This window comes from Esox lucius, chromosome 16 (genome assembly GCF_011004845.1).
Source record: "Esox lucius isolate fEsoLuc1 chromosome 16, fEsoLuc1.pri, whole genome shotgun sequence".
NCBI classification, from domain to species: domain Eukaryota; kingdom Metazoa; phylum Chordata; class Actinopteri; order Esociformes; family Esocidae; genus Esox; species Esox lucius.
This window is the reverse complement of record NC_047584.1, coordinates 20,568,353-20,584,298: the sequence shown is the minus strand read 5'-3', so window position 1 is coordinate 20,584,298 and position 15,946 is coordinate 20,568,353. Positions and strand designations below refer to the sequence as shown.

Below are 15,946 nucleotides of genomic sequence, written 5' to 3'. Positions count from 1 at the left end.
ACCATAGTCAGACCCAACTTTTCTCTTCACCTGTGTAGTTAATAAACACAAACATACTAAGGATACCGAGGATCTGAAAGTATTCTGCATGGAGGTATGGTCAACTCAATGAATTTTAATCATGAAACAATTTAGTATAAAGGGATTTTAGGGGCAACAAAGTCAATAGGAAATAGTATACTTTTGGGTAAGTGAAAACTAGAAATGTACAGTGTTGGGGGCCTAGTTTAAAATGTGGTTTCATCCAGCAAATACTCTACCAAGGATTTCCAGCTTACATCGTTGACATAGTACAGTAGCTGGTGTATTGTACTTCAAATAATGTGATAGCAGGTTTCTTAGGATTCAAACCCTCTCGCTTTCATGCATTCTCTTAGACGTGCTACCTACAATCTGGAAACAAAATGATTGAACACTGTGATCCCTTCATGGGCCCAGTGGTCTAAGCTCCTGCCTCTCTCACACTTGTAATGCACTGCTGCAAGAAAATGTATATTTTAATTGCTAAGTAGGGAGAGTACTGTGTGGATTGGCCACTTTTTGACGGCTGTGAAAATAGAACACATTCAAATATTTACATGTTATACTTGCTTGTCTTTACTTAATCTTAGACCGGTTTTGTCTAGTGGTAACTGGGTGCCTGCCTCTCTTTAAACCTATACTTAAGCAATACATTACCTTTTGGCTAGTCACCATTGAGTAGATATTAAAATATATTGCCTGGCTGCTTTCCTGATTTGTGTAACATTTAACTCACCTGTGCAATATTGACTTTAGGCCATAAAGGTGTTTTATTTTTTTTACCAACGTAGTGTTGTTTGATCGCATTAATATTATAACTAGACACAATGAATGCATTCATCTTAATATGTATCTAGGGAGAATCACAGCAGTATTAGCAACTACACTTTATTCAATGGTGTAGCTATCAGCAAAGTTGTAAGGATTAGTGCACAAAAGCAATAGTTCTGAGAAGTGAAAGTGATGGGGGAATAGCCTTCACCTTATTGCCATAATACTATGCTTAAAAGATCAGATAGTATCGCGCAAGACTTTAGACCTGTTGGGTTCCCTTGAACCTTGAGTCTTAAACTTTGTTGCTATATACTGCAAGTAACAGGTCTGTCTGAGGGTATTATGTAGCTAAGTTCAAGTAAGTTCAAATCACAATAATTCTAATTCCATTTAGTTCTTTTAGGGCAATTACTAAAAAGTTTAAATAAAGTAGAACAGTAGGAAACAGTTAAAGGAAAGAAGTCTGAATTTGAGTTATTTCACAATTCATGAGTTCGTTAAAACAATCAATAGGTTACAGCTCAATTTGATGATTGGTAAGACAGGAAGAGCTCATCTAAAGTGTTTGTAGTAAAAATATTGTCCAACGCTGACAAAGGCTGTCATGGGTTTGTTGTGACCACTGCACTGCTGCCCAATAAATGGATGTTAAAACATAAAAAGGAACATGTTTGTGATTGCAGGTTTTTCCTTTATTCATTAAATAAGTAAGAGGCCATTACATTAGTACAGTCCCTCAACTAAGTAACAATTACAACCCTCTTTCCAAAAATAAAAACCCGATATTCAATATAAAATAGTACAAAGAGAGCATATCAAAAGTTGAAACTGAGACATTTGATTGTTTCTTGAAAAATATATTCCCACACTGAATGTTTCAATAAAGTATTACAACACCATGGCTCTGCAGGAAAAGTGTCTGGGTGCAAAAGTGGCCTTCCTGCAGTCCAGACCTTTCACCCACTGAAAACATTTGGTGCAATCCTATATCAAGCAAGAATGAGGAAACATTTCATACATTACTACAGCAATTGGTCTCCAGTTCCCAAACGCTTAGAGTATTGTTAAAAGAAGTGATGCAGCACAGCGGTAGACATGTCCCCGTCCCAACTTTTTTGAAATGTGTTGCTGGCATCAAATTCAAAATGGGAATGAATTTTTCCTAAAAAAAAAAAAATACATTTCTCAGTTATTTCAATTAAATATAGGGAAAAAGGATTTGCAACTCATTGCATTCTGTTTTCATTTCCATTTTACACAGCGTCCCAACGGGGTTGCAAAAGCATTTAAAATGCTCTGATTGATTTCAAGCAGCCAAATCAAACAACTCATGTAAATCTTATAAATTCATCAAAACCAGTTAACCGTGTTAATGAGGTGTTCTGATTTTCTGTCTAAGAATCCAATTTCTTATCGCCATAAAGCTCAATGATTCGTTGTGCTTCTCTGATGCCAGTAATGTAGGCCCCGTGAGTAGTGGTGTAGAAGCTGACATGGGTGGCTTCGCCCGCAAACAGCACCTGAAGAGGCTGGACAGACAGACACAAGTATTGAGGTCAATTCAGTCAATGAGGACGTGAGAATAATTAGGGGCGGCAGGGTAGCGTGGTGGTCAAGAGCACTGGTACAGAAAAAAATATGAAAGCCTGTCATTCTCTCTCTGAAATAAGAATGTTTAACATCTGTACCTGGTAAAATAATGGTAGAAATGTGTTTTGTATTTGATTTGGACACTTGAAAAAGTAACTAACTTTGTTCAATAAAAACACAACATCTGGGGCCTAAGCATTCTAATACTATAAATCATGTGGGTATATTACGATGTTGTACATTCCATCATAAACAGAAGAGGTCACAGGGTCTACAAAAGGACCACCAATTCTGTTGGTCAGCCGATTGCCGTGCATTGTCCATCTGCCAGGGAGCACGCACTGACCGTCCATTTAAGTGCGTGCTACTCCGTCCAACGCGCACACCTCGTCAATCCATTTATTCCTGGTACCCCCTGATTTAAAGATCTTCCCGTGGCTAAGTGTGAGGTCAAGCAAAGAAATGCACCTTTTCCTGTGAGTGTCCAGCATCAGAGGGCTGAGGAAGAGGAGCTGCAAGGGCGTTGTGTTCTCTCACAGCATCCACTCCTGGAGGGGGGTAAGTATAGGACCCACGGACAAAGGGCTCACTCCACCATTTGGACATCAGGACCTGGGCTGGCTCCTCGACTGACCAGCCAGTAAATGACCGGAGCAGTCTATCAAAACATAAGCCTGACAGTTAATCTTCACAATTCAAATATTTAGGGGGCCAAGCAACGAAGTTGCTGGAACCCTTTTATTTTTGTACGTTTTATTATTATTATTAGGGGGCCAAGCAACAAAGATGCTGGAACCCTTTTATGTTTGTACGTTTTATTATTATTATTATTATTCTTCTCCAGGGCCATTTTCAGAGGTCCATAACTCAGTCCCCTCTGGTTCAAAACGCTCCAAACTTTGCCTCTTTGATTTTCCTTCATTTTGAATTTGGTGAAAAACACGTTAACGACATCTCCTCCGAGATCGCTGAACGGATTTGCATGCCGTTTGGTGTGAAGAACCTTTGAACCATTATCTTTAAAAGTTATATAAGGAAAGTTGATATCTCAAATAGAACGGAACGAAATCAGCGAATGAAATTGAGCTGGGCGGGTCTATGACTTTAGAACTCCATTAATCCCAAATGGAACATTAAACAGCTACCAAACAAAACATACTCATAAATGTGTCTGTCAGGAATAGACAGAAAAAGTCCCATACAGAAATACCTCTTGGGGGCGCTATAAACATCACCAATGTTTCTCACGATTTTGCCGTTAATAAAAACACACTTAAACAATATCTCCTCTGAAACCACTGAACAGAGTTGGTTGATAATTGGTGTAAAGGACCACTGGACCATTGTCTTTAAAAGTTATATAAGAAAAGTTGATATCGCAAACATTATGGCCTCCTTTTAACTTTTATGAAAAACACGTTAACGACATCTCCTCGGAAACCGCTGAACGGATTTGCACTCCGTTGGCTGAGATGAACCATGGGACCTGTATCTTCAATTTAATTATTTGGAATTTTGATATCGAAGTATCAACCAAATAGACCTTAAGGGGGCGCTACAACGACACTGACAACTTTGAGCATTTATGAATTGTAAAATACACACTCTAAGGACATCTCTTCGGAGACCACTGAACATATTTGCACGCCATTTGCTGAGAAGGACCCTGGGACCAGTATCTTCAATTGAATTATTTGGAATTTTGATATCTCAATCGATTTGACCGCAATAAGTGAATTAAGTAAAATCACCTAAACACCATCTACTCTGATATAATTGAATGGATTGGCATGCTGTTTGCTTGTGAAGGTTCTTTGGACAATGATATTCAAATGTTCTGTATGAAAAATGTATCTCTCAAACAATATGGCAGCATTCAGTCCCCAAAATGTTGTGTTATTCTTTCTCTATTTTGGACTATTATTTTAAAGGAACTCTTATTTTGAAGGAAGAGCTGATGTAATGAGTGTGTGAATCTACTAGAATGTTGAGTAGGAGTTGGTGGTTCTATCAGCAGTTACGGAGGGCTATTTTTGAAGCTATGGGAGGAGCCATGGCAATGCCTGTCAGTCAATGCGGAATGGGTGGGGTGTTGGGAGCATGGCAGCATTCAGTCCTCGATGTTATCTTTTTGTTTATATTGGACTATTATTTTGAAGGAACTCTTATTTTAGGAAGAGCAAATGTTAATTGTTTGTAAATCTCCTTGAACAGTAAGTTGGTCTTGGCAGTTGAAATTGCTGCTGCCATAAGCTAGATTCCAGTGCAAACCATCTTAAGGTTTAGGCTATGGATGATAAATGTCTGTGTAAATTCTAACCCTATTGAAATTATTATTCAAAAGAAGTCAATTTTATCATTTTATTTTCCCCTTGTAAAAAATACCTTTATTTTAATATGCATCAAAATTTTGTAAAAACACTCATATTTGAGGGTATTCCAAGTAATTTGTTTGACTAAAGCATTTGTTTCTGTTTTTTTTTTAAATAGTCAAGAGTATGTGTCCAGTGAGGTTAGTTTCTTGTTAAATGTTACACAAATCATATATTATTGTACACATAAATATATGTTTTTAGCAAATCTTTTTTTCTAATTTCACTTGGTAAGACTTTACTTTTGTAGCCAGTCAGGTTTTTTGCCATGTGATTTCCTGTCAATTAATAATCAATGACCTTGTCACTTAAATTGTTCCCTTTTACAAGGTGATAGCTATTTCGGAAGATTATGAGCTTTCCAAGAGTACACAACCCTGTGTATTCAAACAGTAAGTAGGGCTGTTGGATTTGTGGATACGTTTCAAATGAATCTAGGTAATGGGGATATTAGCCTTTTTGGTAATTTGTTGTTGTATATTTTGGAAACGTTTATAGATATAATAGGCCTAACTGTTGCAACATGTCCTGTCAAAAGTGATCTAATATAGCCTGTACACTGGAAATGGAAATTGTTAAACAAGCTATTGGAAAGCCAAATTTTTTAAAACGGTATCTTACGAAGGCGGACATTTCACTGGGGACTTGTCCCCCTTCACATTTCGAAATTGCATTATTGTCCGCCTCTTCCAAGGCAGTAATTTCAGAGTGGTAGGCAGGCCCAGGCAACAAAAAAATACTCAGAGCCAGAGGGTATCAAACTGAGGGTATCAAAACGCCTCTTGTTTCATAATCGTTTCTGGTACTGGTATGTGCAGCTAGACTTCTTTGCACCCGAAGCTGTTTGCGGTTGCGTTTTCCTGAAGCGAAGCAGTATATCGCATTGTAAGGTGAGTTTGATTGAGCAAGTTAGCAACCTAATTTCTCAATGTTGTGCATAAGCAGGTAAAACGTACACTGCCCGCTCTCTCATTGATATAGCGAGCTAGTTCCTGTTTCAAACTAGGTTGATGGCAGATAACGACCAAATATATTGCAGCTACTTTGTATGCGTTATTGTAGCTAGCAAATTTACTATTGAGCGACATTAGGTTCGCTAGCTAGTTGATTAGTGCTGTGTTGGAGAGAGACTACAGGCCGCTAACAAAGCTGTTTTAAGACTGGCTCTAGATTCTAGAGTCTAGAGCATTCTTGCATCAGTCTAGATGAAATAATGTAAGAGATTGACGACCGATATTAGGAGAGGTATCAGAGGGTCTGTCTACCAAATTCTTTAATATTAAAACATTCTGTCACGCTGTAATGTTTCACTGTCATGGTAATTCAGCCTACATGACTTGGTGCACCATGTCTCAGCAGGATATTACGTTATGTAAAATTTTAGAATTCAGGAGCCTTACAAAAATGTTTCACACTCAATAAAAGTTCCAATCCTGTATTTTACTAACTTAAATGTCAAAGTTGCTTGGCTAGTTTTAACATTATCTTTGCAATAGTGTTTTCCTTATATTAAACCCAGCTGAAAACGATTTGGTTTATTTAAATTAAACTTAACGTTGTCTGTGTTATTGAGTTGTCACAGTACGTAATGCACTGGCATGTGTTAAGGTAGGTATTAGGTAACAAATAGCAGAAAGGAATTAAATGAAGCTGAGGACGTGAGGCGTCTATTTCTGAAATTAGACACTCTGATGTACTTATTTTGTTTAGTTGTACATTTTCTCCTTCCACATCTTTCATTCCTCAAAACATTGATTGACTGGCTGGTTTCTATAGTGAGCTGTTTCTTTTTTGCACTTTTCGACCTAATATTGACCAGCAAATACCAGTCTACTGCAGACTGTGGCAACACAAAAACACAGACCATATAAAGCTTAATTTATCAAAGAAAATAGCTTTTAGCTGTTTGATATAATTAAATGATGTTCTAGTACCACATTAGCAATTTGACATGATCAATCAAGGATAAGGTGTTGGAGAAATGGTTGTTGGAAATGAGGCCTGTGTAGATTTAATGAAAGACTTAAATAATGTTTTTACATCATTAATGTCCCGAATATTCTTTGTTGAATACCACGTTGGTGAATGAAAGTAAAAATGTCCTTTCAAAACAGCAACATTTGTAAATTATTTCAAACTCTTTGCCCGCAGTGTATAACTTTTATTGTCCTGTTAGATTTTAGATCAATTCCATGGCTATAATAAAGGTTTCCATAAAATGTATTTCAAATTGACTAAATTATTTGTTTTATAGATGCCATGCAAACCTGGATTTATGCTGAGTGTTGTTTGTGTGTGTGTTCTAGTGCCTCTGTAGTTAGTGAAATTTGTAATTAAGTTCTGTTTGATTCCCAATTAAGCCAAATGTTGTTGTGTCATAGGGCAAGGCACTCCCCCCTAATTTATTATACAATACATTTATTATTTATTGTATAATTTTCATGCTATCTAAATGCTGCTTGCCGCTTTAATTGAAGTTGCAAATGTAAAGACAATTGCTTAGTTACAATAACATATACATTCCATGGGTCTTCATAGTTTCCGTTTGTCATTACTTGGTCCCCTTAAACGCTGCTTGCAGCTATATTTATCATAGGTACACTTCAACTGTGAGTGACAGAATCTAAAACAAAAATCCAGAAAATCACATTGTATGATTTTTAAATAATTAATTAGCATTTTATTGCATGACATAAGGATTTGATCACCTACCAACCAGTAAGAATTCAGTCTCTCACAGACCTGTTAGTTTTTCTTTAAGAAGCCCTCCTGTTCTCCACTCATTACCTGTATTAACTGCACCTGTTTGTACTCGTAACCTATATAAAAGACACCTGTCCTCACACTCAATCAAACAGACTCCAACCTCTCTACAATGGCCAAGACCAGAGAGCTGTGTAAGGACATCAGGGATAAAATTGTAGACCTGCACAAGGCTGGAATGGGCTACAGGACAATAGGCAAGCAGCTTGGTGAGAAGGCAACAACGCAATTATTAGAAAATGGAAGAAGTTCAAGATGACGGTCAATCTCCCTCGGTCTGGGGCTCCATGCAAGATCTCACCTTGTGCGGCATCATTGATGGTGAGGAAGGTGAGGGATCAGCCCAGAACTACATGGCAGGACCTGGTCAATGACCTGAAGAGAGCTGGGACCACAGTCTCAAAGAAAACCATTTCTTTGAGACTGAAGTTTGTCCAGGCCCTTCTGAAGTTTGCCAATGACCATCTGGATGATCTAGAGGAGGAATGGGAGAAGGTCATGTGGTCTGATGAGACAAAAATAGAGCTTTTTGGTCTAAACTCCACTCGCCGTGTTTGGAGGAAGAAGAAGGATGAGTACAACCCCAAGAACACCATCCCAACCGTGAAGCATGGAGGTGGAAACATCATTCTTTGGGGAGCGTATTGAGGGAAGGATGGATGGGTCCATGTATCGTGAAATCTTGGCCAACAACCTCCTTCCCTCAGTAAGAGCATTGAAGATGGCTCGTGGCTGGGTCTTCCAGCATGACAACGACCCGAAACACAGCCAGGGCAACTAAGGAGTCGCTCCGTAAGAAGCATCTCAAGGTCCTGGAGTGGCCTAGCCAGTCTCCAGACCTGAACCCAATAGAAAATCTTTGGAGGGAGCTGAAAGTCTGTATTGCCCAGCGACAGCCCCGAAACCTGAAGGATCTGTATGGAAGAGTGGGCCAAAATCCCTGCTGCAGTGTGTGCAAACCTGGTCAAGAACTACAGGAAACGTATGCTCTCTAATTGCAAGCAAAGGTTTCTGTACCAAATATTAAGTTCTGCTTTTCTGATGTATCAAATACTTATGTCATGCAATAAAATGCTAATTAACTACTTAAAAATCATACAATGTGAATTTCTGGATTTTTGTTTTAGATTCCGTCACTCGCAGTTGAAGAGTACCTATGATAAAAATTAGACTTCTACATGCTTTGTAAGTGGGAAAACCTGCAAAATCGGCAGTGTATCAAATACTTGTTCTCCCCACTGTATTTAAGGGATGACTGTGTTTCCGTCAATGCACAAATTCCCACAAGTTTTTCTGGTTTGTTACTAAGTAACTAAACACAAACGGGCACAAAATAATAGAAGATTAAAATGTAATTCAATATAATTGCAAGCCACCATTCAAGGACATTAACGGACCCCACCTTATCTTCAGGGAAAAAGGAATGCCACGTAATTGCTGATGACATGTGATTGGTGCATCTCCCCCACACACCCACTGATTAACACCCCAACCTGTTCACCGGAGTGATAAGTGACACACCTCACACACACCTCTCCCACCATCCTCTCATCCAGGGTCTCCATGTGTTGGGCCTCCCGGCCTGTGATCCAGCCACAGAGGACGGTGGGATGGCGTGCCACTGTGTCAAAACCGCAGATCTTCTTATACCATGTGTCTCTCCAGGCCCCACCTTCTGACTGAGAGTGCTGGTACACCTTTTCATCTTCTGGCCCCGCATCCCAAACCAACTGAATCCCAGCGCAGTCATCTGGCCAGAACCTTTTCTCGAAGCGCAGGTAGATCTTGTCCACCGTGCCGAAGCCCAGTCGTTCGATGGCGCTGGCCTTGGATGTGGGGAGTGCAGGCTCAAACATGGCTGCCCCGTTTTCTTTAAGGAAGCCCAGAGGAACAGTCACAATGACATGGTCCGCAGTGAAGCACTGTCCCGCCTGGCACAGTACACTAACTGGGTGGGCATGGCTTTCTCCCTCCAGAGCCCAGCGGATGCTGCGTACCGGCCTGTCGCAGAGCACGGTTCCTGGGGGAAGGCTATCCAGGAGGGTGTCGACTAGTGCCTGGTAGCCCCCGGGGCCAAGAGAGTTGAAAAAGCCCCCCTCCAAGGCCACGTAGTGACACAGCTGCACGGCGGACACCTCATACAGGGAGGAGCTGGCCTCGTCTGTGCATTCGCTCCTCTTGCACCATTCGAATAACCTCTGACCAACCTTTGAGGTGGCCTGGAGCGACTGGGCAAACTCCTGGTCCAGGTAGCCCCCCAAGCTCTGAGTGCTGTGCTTCGGATCCAGCTCCGAACTAAAGGCCCTGGAGGTTAGTTTGCTGAAGAAGGCACACACCTGGTCCACTTGGTCCATCGGCAGCTTTCGTCCACTCTCCTCAAAGAAGTAGTCCCTTGGGGTGACAGAGCCCGGCAGACACATGGTTTTGGCTGAGCCACTCTCCTCAAGAAGCAGACCCTGCTCCTGGGCTAACTGGAAGAGAGGGTTTCCCTCCTGGCCATGGATCCAGTTGGCCCCCAGCTCAATGACATCCTGGCCGAAGGGTCTTGTAGTGTGGACACGGCCTCCAGGCCTGCTCATAGCCTCTAGGACTTGGATGTGCTGAAAGCCAGCTTTCATCAGGGTGGAGGCTGCAGATAAGCCTGCCAAACCAGCACCAACCACGACCACTTTTACACTACTAGATGGAATCATTCTGCAGCAGTCTCCTGTATAGGAGAGAAAAGTACATGTTTTTCCTACTATTGTCACTGTAGACCCGCTTGGCACACATTTTTATATTTTTACTTTCTACATATGCAGCTGAAACAAATATACAAAACCAGTTGTTTAAACAAAACTCTATCCACGATTTCATATTGCTACATAAAAAACACGTGACTGTGACTATCGAAAAATATAATACAATAGAACTGTAGTAAAATGTGTTTAGGCGAGCTCTGCTTTTGCAATAAGGGGTGAGCTGTTCACAGGCACCGACGCATTGCAGAGTATACAGACACTGCATTTATCAGGCACTGCTGCGTAGGACAAACCTTAGCACAACCCCTCACTGCTTTTGTTCACTGCAATCCGATTAGAAACATTACAGTAATTATTATAGCGGGCTACTGCAGTTATATTAATAGTAAGTACTAAAAAGGTAAATGCTATAGTATTTCTGTAAAGTACTATATTATTTGCTTTTACACAAAACACACTGTAATTAGCACCCAAAAACACCAGACTGTTGTTACGCTGTGGCTAACAATTCCGCTTGCGAATTTACGTAGACTACATTTCACAGTAACATAATATTAGTTTAAAGTAAATGGCATGCAGTGGCAGTCAAGTACAGAAGCCTTTACTAAATAATAATAATATATACATAATGCCAATGATAATGTATACTAACAGTGTCTTACATTCAGTAGCTAGTGCTATGCAGACGAATCCATAACCTATGGAACCAGACAGCTGACAACCATCAACTTAGGTTTGGTTATCACACGTTAGTTAACGCCACTCGTTAAAACACTCGGGACATGTAGCAAGTTGCTTCCACACCAGTCATAAAGTCTGGACTTCCTGATCTGGACAGGGGAAATCAACTTGCATCCTAAATAACGTTATTTAACATCATAGTTGAAGTCCTTTAGTCACAATTTACCCATGATACATCGCAGTTCATCTCGAACACAACCTCTTGGACTGTCGATTCTTTTTTTCAATACTCGCTGTTCTATCATGTAATACTAGTGTAATTCCTTGGGGAGATGCAATAGAATGCAAGCGTGTCCCCCCTCATATAAGTAATATGGTAAAGCGTTAATCGTCGATATTCCTCCTGCTCTCTCTTTTTTTTTTTTTTTTTACCCTGAAAGTCCACATCGTAAATCCATTCCATTTACGTTCTATACAAAATAGTCCCTCTTCGTAAATATCATGAGTTGAATTAGAGTTGAATTATTCAACTCCTTGTTAAGGCCATAAAGACACGCACTAAATTAAATCTACAAATATTACTATTACTAGGGGTAACCATTTCAGAAAGCTGTTTGGACATCTTGTCAGAAGAAATCCTCTACTGTCCATAGAACGTGTAGCACAGCCCAGGTTGTTTTGATAAGAGTAGAGGATTTCATCTGGTAAGATGGTCAAAAAGCTTGTTGGCATGGAAGTGGTCGTCTAATTAGTTCTGGTGCCTGGGTGACCCCAAGATTCAAACATCTACTGACATTTTCCAACTGTGATCCTTCGGGATATTTTTATACTTCTAAACATCGTTCTCACTGTGAGTGTTCTTTTCCTGGCAAGTTTATCACAGCTCCAGTTGATTCAAACATCCTAATAATTTCCTAATTATAGTGGAGATGGTAATTTGGCAATTTTTTTTATAGGCATTGCCTAATTTACAAAGGTGAACAACCTTTTGTCCCATCTGATTTGTGTGTTCTCTAACCTTCACTATGTTAATACTGTAGATAACTAATATATACCCCAGTGAAACAGCAAGTTATGGATGACTCAGATGAACTTGAACTGAAATATACTTGCTGAAACCTATTTCAGCACCTGTGACAGTGAGTTAGTATCTGATATGTATTCCTTGATATCCTACTGCCACCTGCTGGGTAGCAACATTAAACACTGTTATTCGTCCTTTCAGAACTGTTCTTTTCTAATTGGTTTATGGGACCGGTTCAATGGCAGTGGGTGGCTGAAATCACAGGGGGGAGCAAAGTTGGGTAAAATAGATCCATAAGCTTTTTTTCAGCCTATACATATACATGATTTTATGACTGAGACTAGAAGCTAGCCAATGAAGAAGAACAACATTACCTGAGAGTTATGTTCATAGATATTGTTTGGTTATTCCTGCAATGACATCTGCCAAATTTGTTGTCATGGTTTTAACCAGATCAATTGATTGGTGAATGTATATTGGTAGATATTAGAACGATTAGGGGATAAAGCACCAGCTGGCTCTGATGAAATGAGTTTTCTGAATATTTACACACTGATGGCATAAAGCGGAAACATTTGTCTCTGCATTTCCAAAGCCTGAGACCTGGAAAAAAAGGAAATCCAGTTGAATTAAGAAAATATATTTATGGCTAAATTTTTAGTGCAACCCATTGCATCTATAAGTCGAAGTGGTTTAGCCATTGCTATTAAGTTTCAACTGTTGCGTTGGCCACAGCATAATATCCTGCTCATAGGCCTAGATCTTGTGTATATATGGCATGGCTCCCTATATATGTCTAGCAATTCTACACCAAATAAAGTTTAGAATAGATTGTGAAATGTTGTGGTTTTGCTGTGTGATTGATATGCGCTGGTACTCCAATGGAATCCCACCAATGAACATCAGTGTTTAAGGACCAGTGTTATTTCTAAAACAGCCAGTAATATTATCATTTAGATGTGGTGCCAGAATGTCTCTTATCTACAAGAGGAATATTCAACCATGTTCCTGGAGGGCTGAAATACTTTTAACTTTCATCTTCTTTCTAAATAAGAGACTGATTCAGACTTGAGACAACAGGTGAGTGCAGAGTTGAATAGTCCTGATTTAGGACATATTGACAGATAGGAGAAATTTTCATCTGATTATTTAATGACAAAACATTTTTTTGTCATGTTGAAAATAAAGAACAGAGGACAGGGTTAGAGCCATTTGTTCGCTTTTATTTACTAAAATCTATTTTATGAAGCCCTAGTCATTAGCATGTGTCACAAAGTGCTTATGCAGATATCCATCCTAAAACCCGAAAGGACAAGTGACAGTGGCTAGGAAAAACTCCCTGGTAGTCTTGTATCTTAGGAAGAAACCTAGAGAGGAGCCAGGCTATGAGGTGTGGCCAGTCCTCTTCTGGCAGATTCTTTGCAGAATCCAGATCAGATCAGTGATGATCAGGTGGGCTGTGGGCAGTGACCGCAGGACTTGTCAGGTGGACTTTGGACAACAAAGAATAATTCAGCCAGGTAGTCCTGAGATGTAGTTCAAGGGCTGATGTCCCCCACCTATGATTCAACAAGACCCCAGAGAAATTAGAAGGAACATCTCTAAGATCCAAGGATTTCTAAACATGTCATTTGACTGACAAAGTAAAAAAGAAAAACAGGGACTGAGACAGGACAAAGTGACCCTGGAAAAATCAGTTTCCTCCAATTTGCACACACAAAGATAGAAATATGAAAGCTGTGCTTAGTGCCATTTCACTTGGCCTCTGATTGCGCGTTAAATCGTCTCATCCCTACGGTTTGTCCTCTGTTCCTGACACCACTCATCTGGAAGTCTGATGATTCAGCTACTGTCAACGGATGGTTTAAAAACATCTGGAATCCAGATCTGTGGGGCTCTCCAACCTCTAAACTGACCTAGTTCAAGGTCATCCCATGGGCACGGAGGTCGAGGTGACCCTAGAATTTCCCTAGGTAGCTACTAATAGGCCAAACACCTGTCTGGGAAAGCTGTACAACTTGGAGGGAACAATGGCATGTAGTAACATTACATTTTACACAATGTTCTCCCCCAATACTGCACAGATCGGTTGGAAGACCACATTGAACCTCCTTCTGTGGGACTCCAGGGGAAATGTATCATCCTGGCAGGATCAAGCTTAAGCCAGTTAACCCTGGGAGTCCATACTCGCCATTCCATTGATCCATGACCTCTGTATTTAGCATCCCAGTAGTCCCTGTAGTCCATACTCACCATCCCATTGGTTTTGGGAGTCCATACTCAACATCAAATTGGTCTTGGGAGTGAATACTGGCCGAAGACCACACAAAAAACATTAGAAGTTACTCACGTGTACAAGCTGTCCGTGTCTCATACAAAAAATGAATGCATAATGGAATGTGACCACATAGGGTTCTGTCAGTAGGCTCTATTATGATGTCTCCGTTTACATAGAGGCAGGCACGTGTTGACCACGCCCCCATTGACAAACTTCACCACATTGATATCTATGGTTATATTTTTGTTCTGTCACTGACTTTTTTACCAGGCCCGGTGCCAGGAGGCGGCAGTTAAAAATGGCGAGGGGGCTAATCTTTTGTTTGGCTATTGTTCTATAGGGTATTTCAAACTTAAATTAGGGGGGGGTGCAGAATATTCAACTAAGGGGGCTAAGCCCCCTTGTGCCGCTGGGCCTGGTTTTGACATTCTTTACCTTGTGGGGGTGTAGTCTTGTGCAATCACTACACACAGTTGAGCTCAGCTCAAGCTCATTGGCAAATTATTTCAAATATTTACATAAAGAGATGCCTAACACTTTGGTGCATCTGGCCCCATAGGTTTGAAGCAACTGGAAGCACCAATAATACCCAGCATACAACTGCATTCACTGATTTACCGCTCTTCACCTTTACTTTAGTGTTCAGCAAATCCTATGTCTGCTTTTGCTAGTGTTTTTCTAATGGATATAAAGTGTTTTCTCTTACTTTTCTGCCCGCACAACTCTTTGCAATTTAATCAGAAAAAATTCTAATGAAATACAACAGACATGTAAATGCAAACTCACCACGAAATAATAAATATCACTACATTTATTTTATACAAACTGTTTGGTGTAGATATAGCAATTGATATTGCTGTATTAATTAGCCAAAAGGCTGGTATATGTATTATTTATTTCAACAGGGAAATAAACTTTACCTTTATTTTATCACTGATAAATACTTTTTCATCAAAATAAGTGCAGCAAAAAGAAATCATCTTCAGTTAGTATTAATGTCCTAAATAAGCTTTTATTCATGGTTTTGTAAATCATGTATAAAGTATTTGTGTTAGGTACAGTGGGTGTTTTTGTCTAGGACCAGAATGTCAACTGAGTAATCCACTTTACCCTGCGTATTAACATCAATACACTTCATAAAAGAGAAATGTATAAACAGGGACACAACCTTTCTGTTATGTTATGCACTCCAGAGAGCAACAAACGCTTAGTTCACCTCACTTTTAATACTGAATTAAGTTCAGAAAACATTATCTGTTCAGCAATGAAAGCAGACTATTAAGGTTGTAGGTTATGGCTGTCAGGGGCCACTGACTATTCTTAGGGCCTTGCTCTTACACTGCCTGTTGTAGTGGTCCTGGGTGACATGGACTTGGAACCAGTGATAAATTCTGTCATAGGCATCGCCCTGTAAAGCAAATGTTTTTCAGCCTCCTGACATGCCTTCTTCAATACTGTTTATGACTCTGATTGACTGGCTCCCACTGAGGTCATCAACTTCGCTTTTGTTATCGATACCATCTGAACTGCTTCAACTCCCAAAGAAATGAAGGGCAAAGTATTTGTTTTTATTAAAGAGCTATGAGTTGTGCCTTAGTAGTTGTGATGTATATCATTTGTTGTTATGATTTTTGAGGACCACAATGGAAATAAGTTGTAAACTAGTTTACATGGTCAAATAAATATTGTAGTACATTACCAC

The 15,946-nt window shown here is 40.0% G+C and overlaps 1 protein-coding gene across 5 annotated transcripts; it reads right to left on the bottom strand.

Moving 5' to 3' along the window:
• Positions 1-1,475: 1,475 nt before the first annotated feature.
• Positions 1,476-11,476, bottom strand: zgc:66484 (uncharacterized protein LOC327557 homolog). Of its 5 annotated transcripts, XM_020055118.2 has the most exons (5): positions 11,169-11,472; positions 9,042-10,227; positions 2,854-3,043; positions 2,161-2,324; positions 1,476-1,957 (listed from the first exon to the last, which is right to left on the bottom strand). In XM_020055118.2, the coding sequence occupies exons 1-4, from the start codon at positions 11,245-11,247 to the stop codon at positions 2,190-2,192; spliced, it is 1,590 nt and encodes a 529-aa protein (XP_019910677.1). In that variant the 5' UTR covers positions 11,248-11,472; the 3' UTR covers positions 1,476-1,957; positions 2,161-2,189. The 5 variants fall into 5 exon arrangements, with proteins under 5 accessions (XP_019910677.1, XP_019910676.1, XP_010878139.1 ...); XM_020055117.3 differs by lacking the exon at positions 1,476-1,957 and having other exon boundaries at positions 2,013-2,324; positions 11,169-11,471; XM_010879837.4 differs by lacking the exons at positions 1,476-1,957; positions 11,169-11,472 and adding an exon at positions 10,914-11,161 and having other exon boundaries at positions 2,013-2,324.
• Positions 11,477-15,946: the final 4,470 nt, after the last annotated feature.